Source organism: Electrophorus electricus, chromosome 10 (assembly GCF_041902795.1).
Source record: "Electrophorus electricus isolate QZ-2024a chromosome 10, ASM4190279v1, whole genome shotgun sequence".
Classification (NCBI taxonomy): domain Eukaryota; kingdom Metazoa; phylum Chordata; class Actinopteri; order Gymnotiformes; family Gymnotidae; genus Electrophorus; species Electrophorus electricus.
Genome location: NC_137506.1, coordinates 25,902,354 through 25,921,488, shown reverse-complemented (window position 1 = coordinate 25,921,488; position 19,135 = coordinate 25,902,354). Strand labels below are relative to the sequence as shown.

General features: G+C 36.8%; 2 protein-coding genes across 7 annotated transcripts; one reads left to right on the top strand and one right to left on the bottom strand.

The window, feature by feature from the left end:
• Positions 1–349: 349 nt before the first annotated feature.
• Positions 350–12,515, top strand: wdr20a (WD repeat domain 20a). Of its 3 annotated transcripts, none has more exons than XM_081721780.1 (4): positions 350–619; positions 3,741–3,929; positions 4,557–5,903; positions 12,477–12,515. In XM_081721780.1, exons 1-4 carry the CDS (start codon positions 356–358, stop codon positions 12,498–12,500), a joined length of 1,824 nt encoding a protein of 607 aa, XP_081577906.1. In that variant the 5' UTR covers positions 350–355; the 3' UTR covers positions 12,501–12,515. The 3 variants fall into 3 exon arrangements, with proteins under 3 accessions (XP_081577906.1, XP_026881647.1, XP_081577905.1); XM_027025846.3 differs by lacking the exon at positions 12,477–12,515 and adding an exon at positions 8,298–9,969 and having other exon boundaries at positions 3,741–3,923; XM_081721779.1 differs by lacking the exon at positions 12,477–12,515 and adding an exon at positions 8,298–9,969.
• mok (MOK protein kinase) lies at positions 10,090–19,059 on the bottom strand. 4 transcript variants are annotated; one of them, XM_035532845.2, is made up of 12 exons: positions 18,847–19,059; positions 17,989–18,103; positions 17,295–17,384; positions 17,142–17,212; positions 16,814–16,892; positions 16,497–16,545; positions 16,184–16,362; positions 15,975–16,076; positions 15,586–15,759; positions 12,518–12,626; positions 12,063–12,260; positions 10,090–11,847 (listed from the first exon to the last, which is right to left on the bottom strand). In XM_035532845.2, exons 1-12 carry the CDS (start codon positions 18,917–18,919, stop codon positions 11,770–11,772), a joined length of 1,317 nt encoding a protein of 438 aa, XP_035388738.1. In that variant the 5' UTR covers positions 18,920–19,059; the 3' UTR covers positions 10,090–11,769. The 4 variants fall into 4 exon arrangements, with proteins under 4 accessions (XP_035388738.1, XP_035388739.1, XP_026881649.2 ...); XM_035532846.2 differs by having other exon boundaries at positions 12,063–12,257; XM_027025848.3 differs by lacking the exon at positions 18,847–19,059 and adding an exon at positions 18,403–18,780.
• Positions 19,060–19,135: the final 76 nt, after the last annotated feature.

The window sequence follows — 19,135 nt, the reverse complement described above, 5'->3', positions numbered from 1 at the left end:
AAAGTGTATATAAACTGATAGTTGAGATTTATTAATAGACCTAGGCTATATAAAGCCTAAAAATCTATGCATTTATAAGATTAAAACCATGTGGAAAGTAACGGCATATAATGTCATTTTGATCTCTTAATGGATTAATCTGTTTTAAAATGTTTTATTTTCGAAAATGTTGTTTGTTATACGAAATAATGAACAAAAACATTAAGTTTGATACAATAACTGCTGACCCTTTGCTTCCCAACCCCATACTTATCGGTTATAAAATATATATAAGGTAATAAATGGCTGCGTTGTACCGCGTGTTTTTGGCTATGCGCATGCTCAACGCGTAAGATCCGGGCCTGGGGAAGGATGAATGCAAATTTTAAAGATGGCGGCGGAGGGAGGAGGGAAGGAGATGAACGAAATTAAAACTCAGTTCACTACCCGAGAAGGTGCATATAAACTCCTAGCACACTCCGAATACAGCCGTCCCAATAGGGTGCCTTTCAATTCACAAGGTTCTAACCCAGTTAAAGTCTCGTTTGTCAACGTCAACGACCAATCTGGCAACGGCGACAGAATCTGTTTCAATGTGGGCCGGGAACTGTACTTCTACATCTACAAAGGCGTCAGAAAGGTAAACACGACGTGTTCACGACCTTATTTTCCTGGATTTGCGTTGTCAATGTGACTATCCCAGTAAAAGTTGAAACTACATCAGCCTTGGTACGAGGCTATTGTTGGCTTGTTTGTTCTCAGCGTTTTAAATTACAGCTTGCAAGCTAGCTTGCCTGCCTCTTACAGACTGTTATGGTATGCACAACAGCTAGCTAGCTAAATTGCTATTCTGCTAGCCAGTTTGCTAGCTAGCGGGTTAGCTTTTGAAGACAACCAACAAGCTGTCAGTTTAGGCCTAAATACACCTGTCATGGACGCACCACGACCAGCACTTTTACTGCAGGTTTTTGCCTTGGAATGATGAAATGAAAGTGTGCTCGTGCTTTAATGACCTTTGATGTAAAACTAATAAAGCTACATTGTCAGCGTAAACATGAGGTTGGCCAGCGTTAGCAAAGTACATGTTGGTAGATTTTGGGGTCGACTATGCCATGACAAGCTACGCTAGCATAATTAGCTCTTAGCTGTTGGAAATGAATGATATAGCTGTACGACTGAGGACGGTACTGCGCATTTGTCTTCCTAACTGTACAAAACTAGTGATTTAATGGGAACAGGTGGGTCGTGTATTAACCGGTTATCATTATGCGCGTACCTGCGTTGTCGTGATGCAAGAGTGAATCAGAAGTGTGGCAGGACGTCTTCTGAAAATGTTTTCCTCTTCATTGGGGCATGAGTGAACAAGATATTATTGTTTAATTTCTGAATCTATCTTGTTTGGGTTTTTTGCTTGTTTGTTTGTTTGTTTTTGGTTTGGTACTGCTGGCAGGCCCGCTCCACACTTGCTGCCAATGTGTATTCTTGAGATTACACGTAATAGTTAGCTAGCTAGTTAATTTCGACGACAACTATGTACTAATATGTATAAGTCTGTCATTAAATGGATGAGTGGTCTGGGAACACACTGCTTAAATGCGAATATCTTGGGAGTTGAATTGGGTGCAGTATCTGCCATTCTCCATTGTGCATAGATCTTTTTCTAATGTTGGAGGTGGTAGATTAATGTGTGTGAAGTGTTGTTCCCTACATTTGCATTGGTTTATCATATATTTTTAGAAACTTTAGTTTCTGTGGTTTTCATCAATTTTTTTTTCGTGTGAAAATGTAACATCTTATGTAGATATAAGCGTTCCCTCTCGCATAACTTTTCTTAGGTTTAGCAGGTACTGAACTGATATGGTTCTCTGGTGTGAACTGTCTAACTGAAGTAGAAGAGATGATAAAGCAATAATTATCTACTATGTTTAGTACATGAAGGATAGGAAGAATGTTTGTTTGGCTCTGCTGTGTATTCAGGTTACAGTCATATGTACTTTTAGAACAGGAATGATGGTACAATATTGTCTGTTACAGCTTATGTGCACTCTTTCATATAAATGCTTATGTATGAAAGGTCACATACCATGCCTATTTATCTGTTGCTTTTAAGCCAGTACATATTCAAAGAAACAGCATGTTTCATTTGTGCTTTAGTTTGCAGAAATTTTCATTATGTTGGTAATGCAGTGGATGACAATAGTATTACCTTTTAGTTTTTTATATGCATTTATAGTGCTCATTAAATGAAATCTGATATGAAGTCTTTTAGGCATGCCATTAGATGTTTATTCAATGAAATGAAGTCATTCTAGATATACCATAAATATTTGCTCTTTACCCCATACAGCTTATTTATTCACAGTTCAGGTTTGGTAGCATATCTTGTATGACTTTTGTGCAACATTCAGATATCATTTTAATGCTTTTTAATTTTTTAGGCAAAACATGCAAAGCACAAATATTAGTCTAACTATAGTAGTGCTATCATAATAATCTAAACAAAAACAAATCTGACTCAAGTCTACAGTTGTTTTGTCATTGCAGAACCATTTTATCATGGCAGGTGTACTACCAGTACCTGAACAGTAGGCTAAATACTGTGAAATATTGCTAAATAAGTATCAGTAACCTAAACATCAGACAAAGGGGTGATTTTATAAAATTCTAAATGAAATAATTTTAATATTGTTAGTCAGTAACATGATTACCATACATATGTAGTTTTGATACCTGCATATTCTGTTACAGTAAGCCACATTTGGCCCATTCGTGCAGTGACCGTAAGTAAGCTATAAACTGGTATGAAACCTTGGTGACATTTAGAGTCATTTATATATTTGCTTACACAGCTAATGAAGGTCCTATGTCCGAAACGTACATAGATGGTCCGTGTGCCTGTGTGTTTAGAAAGTGAAAGACAACAGCTTTCCACCAGCTTTTTGGATTACATCTTTTTGGTTCATATAGAAGACATAGTTTAAAATGTTATTAGCTACCTCGTGGGTCAGTAAGGTAGCTGCTTAGGTTAGGAAGTTAACGCAGTAGCTAATTAGATAAGTTCTTAGTCAGCTATATAGTTTTCCATTAAAAGCACATAACTTTGTCTTTTTGTCCAAGTTGTGTGTTCAATTCAGGCACCTTAAAGCACATTGCTGAATTTGGCACCACCGTAATGGAGATGAATAAATCAAACTTGCATGCAATTATGGACATGTGATTTGATGAATTTATGATGGGGAAAGCAAATCCTGCCATTAGTAACAGGAAGAGGATGCTTCATTTGAAGATATTTACATTAGTGAATATACAGCACATCTTTAGAGTTTTAATGCTCTGTATTTTAAACAACACTGATATAATGGCCTCCCCTACCTTTTCACTAAGTCATTCCCCTGTCCACGCATTACCATGTCATTATTGTACCTAGTCCTGAGGTCCCAGGGAATGGTGAATACATTTCCCCCTAACACATTGGGCAGTTTAGAATGACTTAACAATGGATATTGTTTACTTTACTTTTGGATCATATAGGGACTAAATAGGTTACAAATCAACTTTATTCATTTCAAGTAATTTTACAGACTTCAGGCTGTGTAACTGTTTTCAGATAACTGACCTGAAAAGAGTTACACACAACCTGAAGTCTGTTAAAAATCTCTTAGAAAAAGAATTTTCATTTGATTTAATAAATTTCATAGATAAGAAAGTATCCCTATTAATTTCTTGTTTATCTGTCTCATTTCTGTGTTTATGGCCTACAGGCTGCAGACTTAAGTAAGCCAATAGACAAGAGGATATACAAGGGAACGCAGCCCACCTGCCATGACTTTAACCACCTTACTGCCACAGCTGAGAGTGTCTCTCTGCTAGTGGGCTTCTCGGCAGGACAGGTGCAGCTTATTGACCCCATCAAGAAGGAGACAAGCAAGCTCTTCAATGAAGAAGTAAGTGTATGTGAAGTATTGTTGCAGCACTTGGATACTTTGATATTCATGCAGCTGTTTTTAATATCTTTAAAGAATAAGAACTATAGGGCTGTGTTGAAGTAGAATGCTGTTAAACTGTAGTGTCTTTTATTTTTTTGTCATGCACTGTTTAATTGACAGTTATATTTTAATCAAATGTTTTTTCTTTTTCTTTTTCTTTTCAACCACATTTATAGATATTGAAATTCATTTGTGTACCAACCAGACCTTTAGCAAATGGTAATGAAAGGACAGTAGCATATCTGAATGTAATTATACAAAATAGTGCTGATTTTAGGCATTTGAGCAAATCATTCTCACCACTTAGTACTGTTTTTTTAATTTTTAAACATTTTTTTATTCCAGTCACTAATTTCACCAAGTCAGTGTGTCCTTCTCATTAAAATGTTTAGACTTTTTAAAAGCAGGGTGTCGTGGGGAAAAAATGTATCATCTTCTATTGTGTCTCATAATGCAGTGAAACCCTAGATAGTTTAGCAGTGTATGGTGTGTTTAATGAATAACTTTTTATTCTAAAAAAATGCTCTTTTTCTCCCTCATTTTTTCATCTGTTCCCATCACCCACTCACATCTCCAATTCCACTTTCTCAGAGACTAATAGATAAATCTAGAGTGACTTGTGTAAAATGGGTGCCAGGCTCTGAGAGTCTCTTCCTTGTAGCTCATTCCAGTGGAAACATGTACTTGTATAATGTGGAGCATACATGTGGAACCACAGCCCCTCACTACCAGCTACTCAAGCAGGGTGATAACTATGCTGTTCACACGTGCAAGAGCAAGTCCACGCGCAACCCTCTACTCAAGTGGATGGTAGGAGAAGGGGCATTGAATGAGTTTGCCTTTTCCCCCGATGGGAAGTTTCTGGCTTGTGTAAGCCAGGATGGCTTCCTTCGTGTGTTTAACTTTGATGCGGTGGAGCTACATGGGACCATGAAAAGCTACTTTGGGGGGCTGCTTTGTGTGTGTTGGAGCCCGGACGGGAAGTACATTGTTGCAGGTGGAGAGGACGATTTAGTGACTGTGTGGTCATTTGTGGATTGTCGTGTCATAGCCCGTGGTCACGGACACAAGTCATGGGTGAGTGTGGTGGCATTTGATCACTACACCACTAGTGTGGAGGAGAGTGACCCCATGGAGTTCAGTGGAAGTGACGAAGACTTCCAGGAACAGGTCCACTTTGGCCGTGATCGGGCCAACAGCACGCAGTCACACCTCTCAAAGCGCAACTCCACAGACAGCAGGCCAGTTAGCGTGACTTACCGCTTTGGCTCAGTGGGGCAGGACACTCAGCTATGCCTGTGGGACCTCACAGAGGACATCCTGTTCCCCCACCTCCCCTTGTCTCGAACCAGAACCCATACCAATGTCATGAACGCCACCAGTCCTCCAGCCACAGGAAGTGGAGGAAGCGGGAGTGGTGGCAGCGGTGGTGTAGGTGCCACTGTTATCACGGCTGTCAACAACCCCAGCACGAACGGCAGCAACAACGGTGGGCCCAATGCACCAGGGAACCCCCTCCCCATGCCCCTGCCACGCTCCAACAGCTTACCGCACTCGGCAGCAGCCTCCACCGCCAATAGCAAGAGCAGCGTGATGGACAACGCCATTGCCTCAGGTGTGAGCAAGTTTGCCACGCTGTCATTGCATGATCGCAAAGAGCGCCACCACGAGAAGGACCACAAGCGCAACCACAGCATGGGCCACATCAGCAGCAAGAGCAGCGACAAGCTCAACCTGCTCGCCAAAACCAAAACGGACCCTGCCAAGACACTGGGCACACTGCTGTGCCCACGAATGGAGGATGTGCCCCTCCTTGAGCCGCTCATCTGTAAAAAGATAGCACACGAGAGACTCACTGTTCTCATCTTTCTAGAGGACTGTATAGTCACCGCTTGTCAGGAGGGATTTATTTGCACATGGGCGAGGCCTGGCAAAGTGGTAAGTTCTTTTTGAATCCAACCATGTGTGCAAACTGGTCTTCCGTTCATTACTTTTCTCCCAGTATTTACACCACCACTCCATCACGTGAACGTAGACATAGCTACTGTGCCTATATTTCTTATAGAGCTGAGTAACTCTTTGAAAGTTTTATTTAAATACCCATGTTTATGGGCCCCTCCAATCAAGAGAAATGGAGATGTGTTTCCTTAATGTGTAAATACACATAATTTCCTCATTAGTAACACCCACAATGCTCTGTCTCTTTGACTGTTGGTGGTTTCACTATGATTGTTTTTCATATGCAAAGCTGCCAACCTTGGACACTATTGGAGAATATCACTTTGGTGTATGCCAACACATGCACTATTATTGCACCACATCGTAGCAAAGAACAAATTGCCTTTTCTCTGAACACCACATAGGGTGTATATATAGCAATTTAGAAAAATTATTTGATCCATGAAGCTATCAGCACAAAGGCATCTTTGCAGATCTAACTAAAAGACAATATATGTTTACTCACCAATTATATTAGAGCTGAATATTGTACTCTTTAAAAGTCATTCAATTTAGGCAATCAACATTTTAATGCATGAATATTATAAATCCAGTTTAAATAAGACTTTTTACAAAGCCCAAATCCCATATGCAAATTTAACCCAGGTTTCAATATAAACAAATGTAGCCTAAGGGGCTTCACATCTGTATTAGTATAAATATTGCCTTTATTACTTTGATAAGAAACAGACCATGTTGGTTTGCAGGAAATAAGACTTTCATTGCAATTTCATGAGTTGCACACCCCTTCAAGAAAAGCAATGCTTTGTGTGCGTTTGCATTTGTTATGATTGATTCATCTGGTTAAGTGTTACAGAATATATTTTAATAGTCTCTGATATTTTCAACTTCACTGTTGTGCAGTTATGGAGTATGGGTGGATGTTTTGTAAGTAATTGAAATAAAGTAATAAATATTATCTTTGCAGCAAACATTTTTGCAGAAGCCTTTTAGCCAGTTTTGCTGTATGTTGTAGTATTTTAGTTTAGATTACACCTTTTAATTAAATCATCCCCAGCAGTCTTTGTCTTTGATTGGTAAATATATTCACACCATTCCATTTGTCACCTTCCAGAGAATGCATTTTGTAGAATGATTTCTTTAGTGCCAACTTGGGAAAGTGCTTAGACAGACTAAATTACAGTAGAAAAACAAATTTCTATTTTATTCAGGTAAAGGTCATGCGGTAGAGCTCGGCATTACAGACTATTTACAGTGTGTGTTCCTGTAATCACGCACAACCATGATATACAAATTACTCAATTGTGTTTTGTGCAAGCACATTAACCACTCTCAGATGTTCCTTATGAATGTTCTGTGGCCATTCTAACTAGTAAGCATTCTTGTGAATTAACTTTCGTTTGTCAGAATCATGCTGTCCTTGGATTTCATGTCACACTAAAGTAGTTGGTATAAAAAGGTTAAATAATGGCACTAAAACAGTGAAAAGTTATAAAAATCTATGCTTTTCAGTCTACTACACTGATAGAATGCAGGATATTTTCGGGGGGGGGGGGTTGTTTGTTTTTGTTTCCCCCTTCTTTTCTGGTGTGTGGGTGTGTTTTTGTTTCCTTTTGTTTATTCACATACGAGTCCAGCAGCACCATAGTATGGAGAACCTTCTTACCTCGCAGAACTAAACGTGGCTCTTATACATTCACCACAATAAATATAAATGCTTACATTTTTGCAAAATTCCTTACCCACAAATTCAATTTCAGAGCAGAAACAAAAACATACCAAGGAGAACAATAAAGGTGAGAATAGTGAAAGGAGAAACGCAGAGGTAAGGTAGCAGATGCTTCTGATAAAGCAAGCAGAGGTCAATAATGGTTTTACTCTGTGAAGGTTGCAGATTGAGAATAAAACCTGGGTTTAACTAGACTCAATATTTTGTGTGCGTGCGTGTGCTTTCATGCCATTAGTTCTGGCATCTGGCCCCATCTACATGGTGTTTTGTTTTTGTTTGTTTGTTTGTTTGTTTGTTTGCTTTGCTCAGATATTTCCTGTGGTAAACTGATAGGCTGATAGTCAGACTAAGGGCTTTGGTCTAGAAAAAATAGCTAAATAAACTTTTCAAAATGTGTAAAGTTAAATTAAGTACATAATATTTTGCCTTCCTTTTTAAAATGTCCCTTTAGGAAGCCAGAATGATTTAAATGACTAGTTCATATAGTTCATATATAATATTACAGGAATGCAAGAAACACATTTTCAATAACAGTTCTTTTTGTGGTTGTTAATGTTAATGCATTTTTGTAATTTTCTTTTTCCAAAAAGGTTATCAAGAAACTTTGGAAATGCTCCCAAATAAATCTTTGTCTTCCTTTTCAGGGTTTATTGTCATCCCAAAACCAAGCCAACTCTCCCAGTGGAACAGTAGTATAGCCACAATCTTTCTGCTGCTAAGTACCCTGCATCACACTGCTGTCATGCAGAGAGCCCTGTGTTGCTCTTCACTTTTATAGCGTTGCATCTTTTATTTCCCCCTTATTCTCTCCTCTTTTTTTTTTTTTCTCCCCCCCCCCCCCTTTTCCATTTCTTAAATCTTTGTTTCTGGTCCCGTCACATGGTCTACTCACACGGTGGACATGCTAGCACTGTGCACAAATGGAAACGTTGTGGTGCAATGATGAACTGTGGCCATGGTGTCATCAGTCTCTACTTTACTTTTTTTTTTCCTCTTTTTTTTTTTTCTTTTTTCCTTCTTTTTTTTTTAAGAGAAGTATTTTTTTTTGTCATTTTGTTTCTCATATGCATTTCACTTTTGTTTTTACTTTTCTGAATTTAGAACATGGTTGTAGTGAGGAAATCAGTTAAAGGTGGAAACCAGACAGCCTTTCAACATGATTAACCAAGGGGCTTCGGGCCAGAGGTTAAAACCAGGGGCAAAGTGAATCCAAGGACTTGCTTCCACCCAGATTCCTTTCCTAACATTGTTCTTTCATATGGAATAGATTTTCCCCCATTAAGAACTTTTGCACTGATTTTATTTTGGTTGTCTGTTTTGTAACTACTATAAAGGATTAAAAAAGACAAAAAAAGAAGAGAGGTTTGGGGATGGCCTTGATGCACTTGGCTTTAATATCCTCTGTCTTGAAATTTGAATCTGAAAAGCTGGATGCTGCAATCATAGTTTTGTTTTGTTTTTTGTTTTTTAAGAAAATTTGTTTGCACTTAATAGTTTATTAGAAGAGAATGGCTTTACATTTTTCTGTGCAAGGACTCACAGACCAGAATAAGGTGAAAAAATATGAAATGATTAAAAAAAATCTTTGTATCTATTGAGCATTTATTTTAATATTGTTTCAGATTAAAATCTGCTTTGTATTATATGTATAATATTGTAATTTAGTGATTAATGGGGCAAAAGCAAATGATCAGTACTACTCTAGTGGAAGTTTTGTCATCATTAAAGGAAATAGTGATATTTCTAAAGCAGAAAAATATACATATTAATAATATTAAAAAATCTTGAATATGCAGGTTTCTGTTATTTTTTTTTCTCTTGTACAAAATTCATCCAGATGTATTTTGATATAGGCGATATATGTATCAAAAGGCTCAAATCCTTGAGCCAATATGCTTAATGTTACAATTTACAAAAAGCAGTGTTGTGTGACATCGGGTAGCTGATCTTTGAAATGATAACATATGAAGCTCAGGAAGTCTGGCAGACTTTAAAAAAAATAAATAAATAAAAGTCTCAAGATACGAGTTCACATTTTGCTTAACAGCAGCAATGTTATTCTGCATAATAATACTAAGACACACACACTAGGAACAAATACAGTAGATTTGAAACTGATCAGTAGGACCTTATGTGACCCTATTTACTGCTTTAATGTACCTTATTTTGTGACTACAAGCCTTTGTTAACACAGCTTACAGTGAATTGACACTAACTGGGAAAGGTGAGGATGCTACAATGGTCATATTTTGTGATTTAACATTTTACAGTTCACATTTTGTTCTTCATTAAAAAAATCCATATTTGGACTTCGTGCTTTGATTGTTACAGGATGTGTGTAATTCATTAGTAAAATTCTGTATAGCTTAGCTTCAAAATATGAATTTATAAGATAAAAGATTTATAAGACCCATTTCTACATTGATTCTTGAGTTGCTATTGCTCCTAATTTGAGGGTAAATACATCTCAGAAGGCTAACTATCTTGCTCCAGAGTTTAAGACTGGCATTGTGAATGGTTTATTTGTTTGTTGCCATCAGTCTTGTTTTTGGAAGACTATTTAAAACATGCCAAACAACTAATTAGAACTTCAAACCTTTGTGTTTCTTTCATGCTGCTTAAATAAATATGGTCAGTGTTAGTCATTAGGCCAGTTTCCAGACAGAAGTCTATGATTTAAAGATTTTGAAAAAAGGACATTTTTGTAGCCAGTAATGAAGTTTTATTCATTATTGCAGACTGCTGAATAATCTATTTCTAATAAATAGATGACCATGCCCTGCATCACAGTAATTAATACATGAATACTTTGACAACTGACATCTACAATGAATGATCCAAAGGGAGTGATTGTGACCTACATTCATTAAAGCAATGAAGAGGCGTAAATGGCACCTGATCTAATGCAGAAGAGAATGAGGACTTTCTTATTCCAAGCACTTGTTTGATATGGGTGATGGTTACGAGTGGCCACTTTCAGAAGGGGGCGGGGGGTGAGGTTCAAGCCCAGTGTATCCTGTTTAAATGATATCTGGTTTTTGACAGTTTTTTTTTTTTTTTTTTTTTAGCTGTTCAGGGGAAAAGAGTTGCATCACAAGGTTTTCTGTACAAGTTATAATTGCTGACTCAATTCCTCATCCCTGCAAATGGTCATCTAATGAACTTCACTAGAGATGACAAATAGAACACCTCTTAGGATGGTGAGGATATGTTAAGATTAATGAAACAGGACCTTAGAATTAAGGTAGATCTACCCATTTAGTGTCTTGGGATAAGGATTCTATGAATAGTTACTCAGCCTTCTTGTACTGTTTGTCACAGGACTGGATTATTTGAGGTACTTTTACCACAGTAAAAAGATAATCTTGCATCCCTGTTGCCTTATTGGATAGAATCAAGTGAAATTGAATTTTGTGACCACCGCAATCTAGACCCTGGCATGTAATTATTCCAATAATATAAAGTAACAACATGTAACTAAATAGTAAATTGAACACCTAATGTGGGTTTAAAAATTTTAACACATCAAGTAAACAAAATTAATCATAGTGAAAACAAGATGGAGATGTTAATAAATGGACATGTCTGACCAGCAATGTTCCCAGAGCAGCTGGGAATATCATTATTTGTATTTTGAGTAATTTAAGAGAGATACAATTACAGACTGATGGAGGGCTGAAAAGTGTAAAAAGTACCTTTTTTTCCATCAGTGTTTGAAACTCTTCACATTACATTGTTTGTAACATTGTTTCAAAATAACCAATCATAAATATCTTTGTGGCAGAGAAATTGAGGTGTAAACAGTAATTAAATAGTGTTTCTTATGCATAATCACTGCCCTAGCTTTCAGAAACTGCTTCTCTTTCCAGGTGTAGCTTTTTATACCATTGGTTTAAAATGAAATGGCTGGATTCAGTTTATGTTCTTTGAAATTAAGATACAAATTGCATGGGTTTACAGTGGCAAAGTTGAATCACTTAATGACTGAATGTGTCCCATTTGTCTCTCCAGTGAGTAAAACATTTTGTAGTTTAATGCTCCAACATGGTTATACATTTTTTGGGCACTCAATGTCCATGTGTTCAGCAGTTCAGTTCCACATTTCAAATCTTGACTTCAGCTGCCACCTCCTTTCCTCTGCAGAGGAGGCATATAGTAGCTCTTCAATGCTGAGCATTTTGGATCTTCTCTGGGCTGTAAAAAACAGAAGTTGCAATAAACCAGCTGAGGTAGGCAAGCTAATGAGTAGCCTCTAATCAAACTATCATGATTTAAATTTTAATTTGCCTGAAAATGTACATTTATCAAGTGTTAACATTTAAAAACAGACAGACAACCTAAAATATGAGAAAATAACTCCTTATAAATGAACCATGAAAAGCTTTGATTTGTGTGTGCTCAGTGTTCACCTTTGTTAAGCGAGAATGGCACATTTTGGAGGTGATGGTTGGCAGGTACCCTCTGTGTGGTACGGCCAGAGCTGGAAAACTCGACACTGGGTAGGGGACTTTAGGTGTGGGCACCACCACGTTAAGTTTCGGCAGCTCCACAGGGTAATGGGGTCCAACACGTCTGCTGAGGGGGTTGACAACATGCTTGAGCTGCTGCTAGAAGAAAGATAACCGACTAATTAAAACAGGCTCTCAATAGCTGAGTAAATATCTTCTGTACTGTAACAGAGGCTTTCAATATCTGAGTTAATGTAGTGCAAAACCTTTTTTTTTTTTTAAATAGGCAAATAGTCCAAGGAACATTAACAAGCTCCTTTCTATGGACATAAGATATGAAATGCATTCTAAGTTTACCCACTTCACATGTTCCAGAACCTGCTGATTCAGTTGAAGTAGTTGGGGTGGTCTCATACCTGTCGTCTCCCCTGGCGGGCAATACGCCACAGGTGCTCCACAGAGCTTGGCATGCCTGTCTCTGCTGCCATAGACCTGTGTAGACCCACTGCTCTTCTCTCCACCAGCCTACAAGCAACAGCCTCACAGACAATGGGACCATCCAGGTAGATCACAGACAGCCACTATTAATATCACTGAATTTGACCCAAAGTCCAGAAGTATAAATAAGGATGTGATAAGCAATCAATAAGACATCTGTATATCTTGGGTGGTTACCTTTTTTTTTTTTTTTCTTTTCTTTTTTTTTCCTACACAGAACCTCTGAATGACTGGCATCTCAGTAAATGACATTAACGAGGCCTTTTGGCTGGATGAACCAAACTGATAGCCTTTACTCATCAACATAAGCTTTTTGGGGTCTTTTTAAAATTGGTCTATGCCAAGTTGGGAAAAATATTTTTGCCAACCATACTTTGCTCAAATATATTATTCAAGGTATCCTATTCCGTGCAAGGGGATACATAGGAGCTGTAACAGGGTAAGGGTTTTAATTTTCAAGAGCTAAAAATATAGATTTTAAAAACTTTCTATACAGTTGTGCTCATAAGTTTATAAACCCTGGCAGAATTAGTTTTTTTAATAATCTAAAAATTTTTTTTTAATTATATATATATATATATATATATATAAATAATGTTATATATAAATAATTATATATATATAAATAATTATATATATATATAACTATATATATATAAATAATGTTATATATATAATTATATATATAACTATATATATATATATAAAATTATATAAATAATTATATATATATATAATTATATAAATAATTATATATATATATATATATATATATAATTATATATATATATATATATATATATAATTATATATATATATATATAATTATTTATATAATTATATATATATATATATATAATTATATATATATATATATATAAAATTATATAAATAATTATATATATATATATATAATTATTTATATAATTATTTATATATATATATATAATTATTTATTTTCAGAGAACAACAACAACAAATTTTATTCATGTTTAGTGGTTGGGTCAAGGCATTTATCATCAAACAATTGTTTTTGCCCTTTAAAAAAAATATATAAAAAAATAAAAAATAATAATATTGACAACAGAATCTACCGAAATGGCCCTGATCAAAAGTTTACATACCCTAGTCCTTAATACCATGTATTGTCTTCTTTAACATCAATGACAGCTGGAAATCTTTTGTGGAAGAGGCACTTTATTTTCCCAGATGGTAAAGCTGCCCATTCTTCTTGGCAAAATGCCTCCAGTTCCTGTAAATTCTTGGGGTGTCTTGCATGAACTGCATGTTTGAGATCTCCCTAAAGTGGCTCAATGATATTGAGATCAGGAGACTGGGATGGCCACTCCAGAACCTTCACTTTTTTTCAGGTCGACTTTAGCCTTGTGTTTTGGATCATTGTCATGTTGGAACGTCCAAGTGCGTCCCATGCACCGCTTCTGGGCTGATGAGTGCACATTTTCCTCCAGTATTTTCTGGTAAAATGCTGCATTCATCCTGCCATCAATTTTAACCAAGGTCCCTGTGCAGCTCACACTTCCCCAAAACATCAATGATCTACCTCTGTGTTTTACAGTAGGAATGGTGTACTTTTCATCATAGGCCTTGTTGACTCCTCTCCAAATGTAGCGTTTATAGTTGTGACCAAAAAGTTCAATTTTGGTCTCATCACTCCAAATAACTTTGTTCCAGAAATCTTGAGGCTTGTCTCTGTGCTGTTTGGCATATTGTGAGCAGGCTGCTTTGTGGCATTGGCGTAGTAAGGGCTTTCTTCTGGCGAATTGACCATGCAGCCCATTTTTCTTCAAGTGCCTCCTTATTGTGCATCTTGAAACAGCCACACCACTTTTTTTTCAGAGAGTCCTGTATGGCAGCTGAAGTTATTTGTGGGTTTTTCTTTGCATCCCGAACAATTTTCCTGGCATTTGTAGCTGAAATCTTTGTTGGTCTACCTGACCTTGGCTTGGTTTTAACAGAATCCCTCACTTTTTGCTTCTTAATTAGAGTTTGAACACTGCTGATTTGCATTCTCAATTCCTTGGATATCTTTTTATATCCTTTTCCTGTTTTATATATTTCAACTAGCTTCTCCTGCAGATTCTTTGATCATTCTTTTACCTTCCCCATGTCTCATGCAGGGGTACTGTCAGGAGCCCAGTAACTTACTGACTTTATACACTTTATACACACACACACACACACACACTGATTGACAAGCAAACAGATCACAGGTGAAGCTAGTTACCTTTAGTAGCCATTCAAAACTTGTGTGTGTCAACTTGTGTGCAAGTTATCATGCCAAAACTTCAAGGGTATATAAACTTTTTGATCAGGGTCATTTGGGTAGTTTCTATTGTCATTATGATTTTAAAAAAGGCAAAAACAATAATAATAACTGGCTTGACCCAACCACTAAACCTGAACAAAAGAAAAGTTGTTGTACTATCATTATTATTCTCTGAATTATTTTTTTTTTAATGCACATTCTGCCAGGGCACAACTGTATTTGTGTAATATATATATATATATATATATATATATATATATATATATATAGAGGTTGAAAATCATTAAGAATACAGTGCCATTAAGTCCAGCCCAGCCCCTAATAATAATATCAGGGTAAGATGATTTTACTTCTCTGAAGCCATTTACATTTCTTCCAATTGCTTATCATGCAACTTCAACTTTGCACCTGTAAGAGTGCTAATTGCTCAGTTCTGTCTGTGGACTTAAGCATTTCATTGATTGGCTAACAGCATGCTCAGAGATAGATGTTTTTCTGGACACAAATGCCAGTGCAAAGTAGTCTTCTACCTTGTATGGAATAATCCAGGAGAAACACTTCCTTTAGTTTTTCTTTAGTTACCCACAAGTAATGAATGCAATTGTAACATTAAACTATTTGCTCTGCTTGAATTAATTCTATGTGCATGCTCTTTCTCCATGCACGTTAGTCTGTGTGAGTCTGCAAAGTGCTGCTTACCGCAGCTCTCTGAAGCAAGGGTGCTGTAATGCTGCACAAGCGCTGATGCGTTCATCTGGATCATAGGCTAGCATGTGGGAGAGCAGAGACAGACAAGGCGTGGAGCACTGAGGAATCAGCTGAGAGAGCCCAGTGCCTTCCCGAGGCAGGAAATTGAAATGCATGGCACGGGACCTTAGTTATGAAAGACACATATACCAGTTTTAGTTAAAATTGTGGTATTAAATGACTCATTTTGATTTTTTTTTTTTTTTATGAGAAAAAAACTACATTCTAAATTTAATCTCTAATGCATAAAAACTGAAATACATGATATAAATCAGTCATCTAGCTCTTGGCAAGAAAGTAAGTCAAGCTGCATAGGTGAGGTAATGTCAGTGGTAACTCACTGTTTGAACTTCTGGAGGACTGTGCTATCTGGTGTGCCTAAAACATCATGAATCTTGGACACCTGATCAACCTCATTACTCCCTGGAAACAGGGGACTCAAGCTATAAGACAGTGAGATAAATAGCAACTAATTAGGAAAAAAAGATGAACTTGCATTGAGAATAACTAATTCTAAATTGTGGTACATCGTGTGATACAGCACAGAGACCTGATGATTTCAAAGAACACACAGCCTGCACTCCACATGTCCATTTTGAGTGAGTAGTAACCATCTGTAAGTAGACATTCTGGGGCACGGTACCACCGGGTAGAGATGTATTCTGTGTGAGGGGGCTTGGAATACACACTCCTGCAGGAGCCAAAGTCTGCCAGCTTCAGGACATCATGCTAGAGAGAAGACTGGTCATAGGTAAGGTCATAATTGGCAGTTTGGGACAATTCTTAGAGCAACTGTGTGTCTTGCACTCTTCACTGAAATATAATAATTGACCATTTTTGGTGACTTCTGAGGTTTTACTTACTTTGATCAAAATATTCTCTGGTTTCACATCTCTGTGGAAAATTCCATTGCTAAAAAGGGGTAGGAACAGTCCACTTCATATACATTCTTCAAAGTAGTATCAGCACATACTTTTTTTAACTACTCAGATTACACAGATGTTTATGATTTTTACAGACATAATAAAGCAATCTTGATTTGGCCTTATAAACAACTGTCTCAATACAGTAGGTCATTATATTTTTTAGAGATTTTAATAGTGGCCATTAAACGTTTGCAGTGTTTGACATTTCTGGAATTAGGCACACATGAAAAGGCAAACAAAATAATAGAATATACCTGTGCATATGATCCAGAGCTTTACAAAGCTGGTAGATGTAGTGTTTCACTTTGTTTTCAGCTAAGGGAACCTGCCTGCCTACAGTTGCATAAAGTTAAAGTAATATACATTTACTGTATTTAGGAACAATAAAAGCAACACTAAAAATATTACTTTGACACAGAATGTTATTACATTGACTTTATCAATTAAGTTAGATATCTGTAATTGAATTAGACTAGAGCCTAAGGCTAACATGACCTCAGTAATATGGTAAGACCAGAATAGTGGAAGAAAAATCTAAATTTGACAAACCCATTATAGAGGCACAAATGTTTTTTACAGTACCTCTAATCAATTCATATATGTTCATCTCCATTAGTTCACATATCAATGACAGGGTCCTTGTATCCTGGTCACTGCAAAAACATATTGGACTGAGATGAGATCTTTGAAAAACAGCTGTGAGAAAACAACAAGGAAATGCCTTGATATACTTACAATATTAGTTCATGAAGCTGCAGTATGTTAGGGTGTGGACTCAGTATTTTCATTGCTTGGACCTCACGGAAGTTGTGTGCCTGTTCAAGGCTGAGAGAGGGGTTCCATGGACCACACAGGTAATTATGTTTAATAAGATAACATTTCAGCTTTAATCAAGTTTGTGAAATGTGAAGCTGTAAAATGATGTGCCCCAAAACGGCAAACACCGCTGTTTTACGTTGAAAAAACTGTACTGAGAATAGGCCAGGAAGGCTTAAAAATATCTGGATTCTGTAAGTAACTGAAATGAATATATTTTGAATGAAATAATTTTTACATTTACAATTCTCATTAAGTTCCTTTTATTCCATCTTACACTCACAGTTATCCAGATATAATTAAATAAAAATATCTAGCACAAGTCCGTATTTGTTTAAAGGAATAAAGGTTAAATATCTAAGCGCTTACAAGAAGTGACCATGCCTAGGTCATTACCAAGGCGAGATATCAATGATATCGCTCGACCTCAAGCTGGAAACGTGCGGGATTCAAATGTACCTTTCCTTGGCTTATTCCTTGTGATATAACGTATATATATTTATTATTATTATTAATAAATAATAATAATAATAATAATAATAACAACAATAATAATATTATTATTATTAACAACAAGAAGGAGACGTAGATATGGAATGCTGCCTCGGTATACCTGTTAACGCTCTGTTTCATCGTTTTACAGGCATAGTATTTTCCATCCTTGAGGTTTTGTACCCTCACCACTTCAGAAAATGTCCCTTCTCCGATTTTCTTTACTGTTTTGTAATCTACAACAAACAGAAATAAAATATACAAGTAAATTGCTCAGTTAAATTCGCACAGGGCTCTATTAATTTCTTAACGTGCAAATATTTCATATATTTTCTTATCCGTTTTAGGATGTCTTCAACGGTTCAGCATTCGCAACATTCACACGAAGAGCCATTCCCCATAGCTAGCTAGTCAGATGACTAATAAATTAGCTAGCGAAGTTATAGCTCGTCCTCCAGAGCTCGGTAAATGTCAGGATTGAACAGTTTGACGTTTGTTTCCTAATTAAACGTTTTAACGATAGCCAATAACTTACTGTCCATTCTTCAGCACTGAGACAGGTTGTAAGAAGATGACCCACAAAAAAGTAGATTTTCTAAACGTACACATCGCGACAGTTACATTGTACCTATGCTGTTATCGGGTACTTCTAAAATACTCGTGCATTGACGATTAACACAAGTTCCTAACATCGCCATATTAGCTAGGTGGCTACAATCACCCTGGTAACCGGGCACGCCTAAACTCTGACCTGGGGTGGGAGCGACACCAGAAACTTAACAAACAAAGCGCCAGCTGTGTACGTACACCTTGTTCATTCATACAGATAGTTTTCTCTGTACCTTAAAAAAAATGTTTCGTGTAGACACTGCAAGCTATTATCAGGCCGCGGTGTTTCTTGGGGATCATCTTTAATGACATCGTAATATATCAGGGCAGTAGTTTGGACGGGACATGCGCAGGGTTAAAAGGAACTCACCTTTTTTAGTAAGATGATTACTGAGCGCGACCTCAGGTTCCCATCGTTTCTTGTCGTTGTCCATGGGATGCATTGCAAACGTGTTTCAATGTTCTTTCATATAGCTAAGCTATTTTATGCCAATAGCATTAACATATAAAAATTCTTTGCCCATTAAGCAATTTAAAAAATGTTTCTCAGCTGCAACTCCTGCTCATAATGAACGGCGTTTAAGTGGCGATAATATTTTAATATCTAACCTTGGGATTTGGACAAGTAATTAACATATTTCCTGTTTTCACTTTTTTTC

Excerpts from the sequence above, each read along its gene's own strand:
- wdr20a (XM_081721779.1), top strand. The coding sequence starts at position 356 with ATGCAAATTTTAAAGATGGCGGCGGAGGGAGGAGGGAAGGAGATGAAC. Across the intron at positions 620-3,740 it reads TCTACAAAGGCGTCAGAAAG|GCTGCAGACTTAAGTAAGCC; the intron begins GTAAACACGACG and ends TATGGCCTACAG. Across the intron at positions 3,930-4,556 it reads TCTTCAATGAAGAAGTAAGT|AGACTAATAGATAAATCTAG; the intron begins GTATGTGAAGTA and ends CCACTTTCTCAG.
- mok (XM_035532845.2), bottom strand. The coding sequence starts at position 18,919 with ATGCATCCCATGGACAACGACAAGAAACGATGGGAACCTGAGGTCGCG. Across the intron at positions 17,385-17,988 it reads ATGAAACAGAGCGTTAACAG|CCTTGAACAGGCACACAACT; the intron begins GTATACCGAGGC and ends CCCCTCTCTCAG. Across the intron at positions 16,546-16,813 it reads GCTCTGGATCATATGCACAG|CAATGGAATTTTCCACAGAG; the intron begins GTATATTCTATT and ends ACCCCTTTTTAG.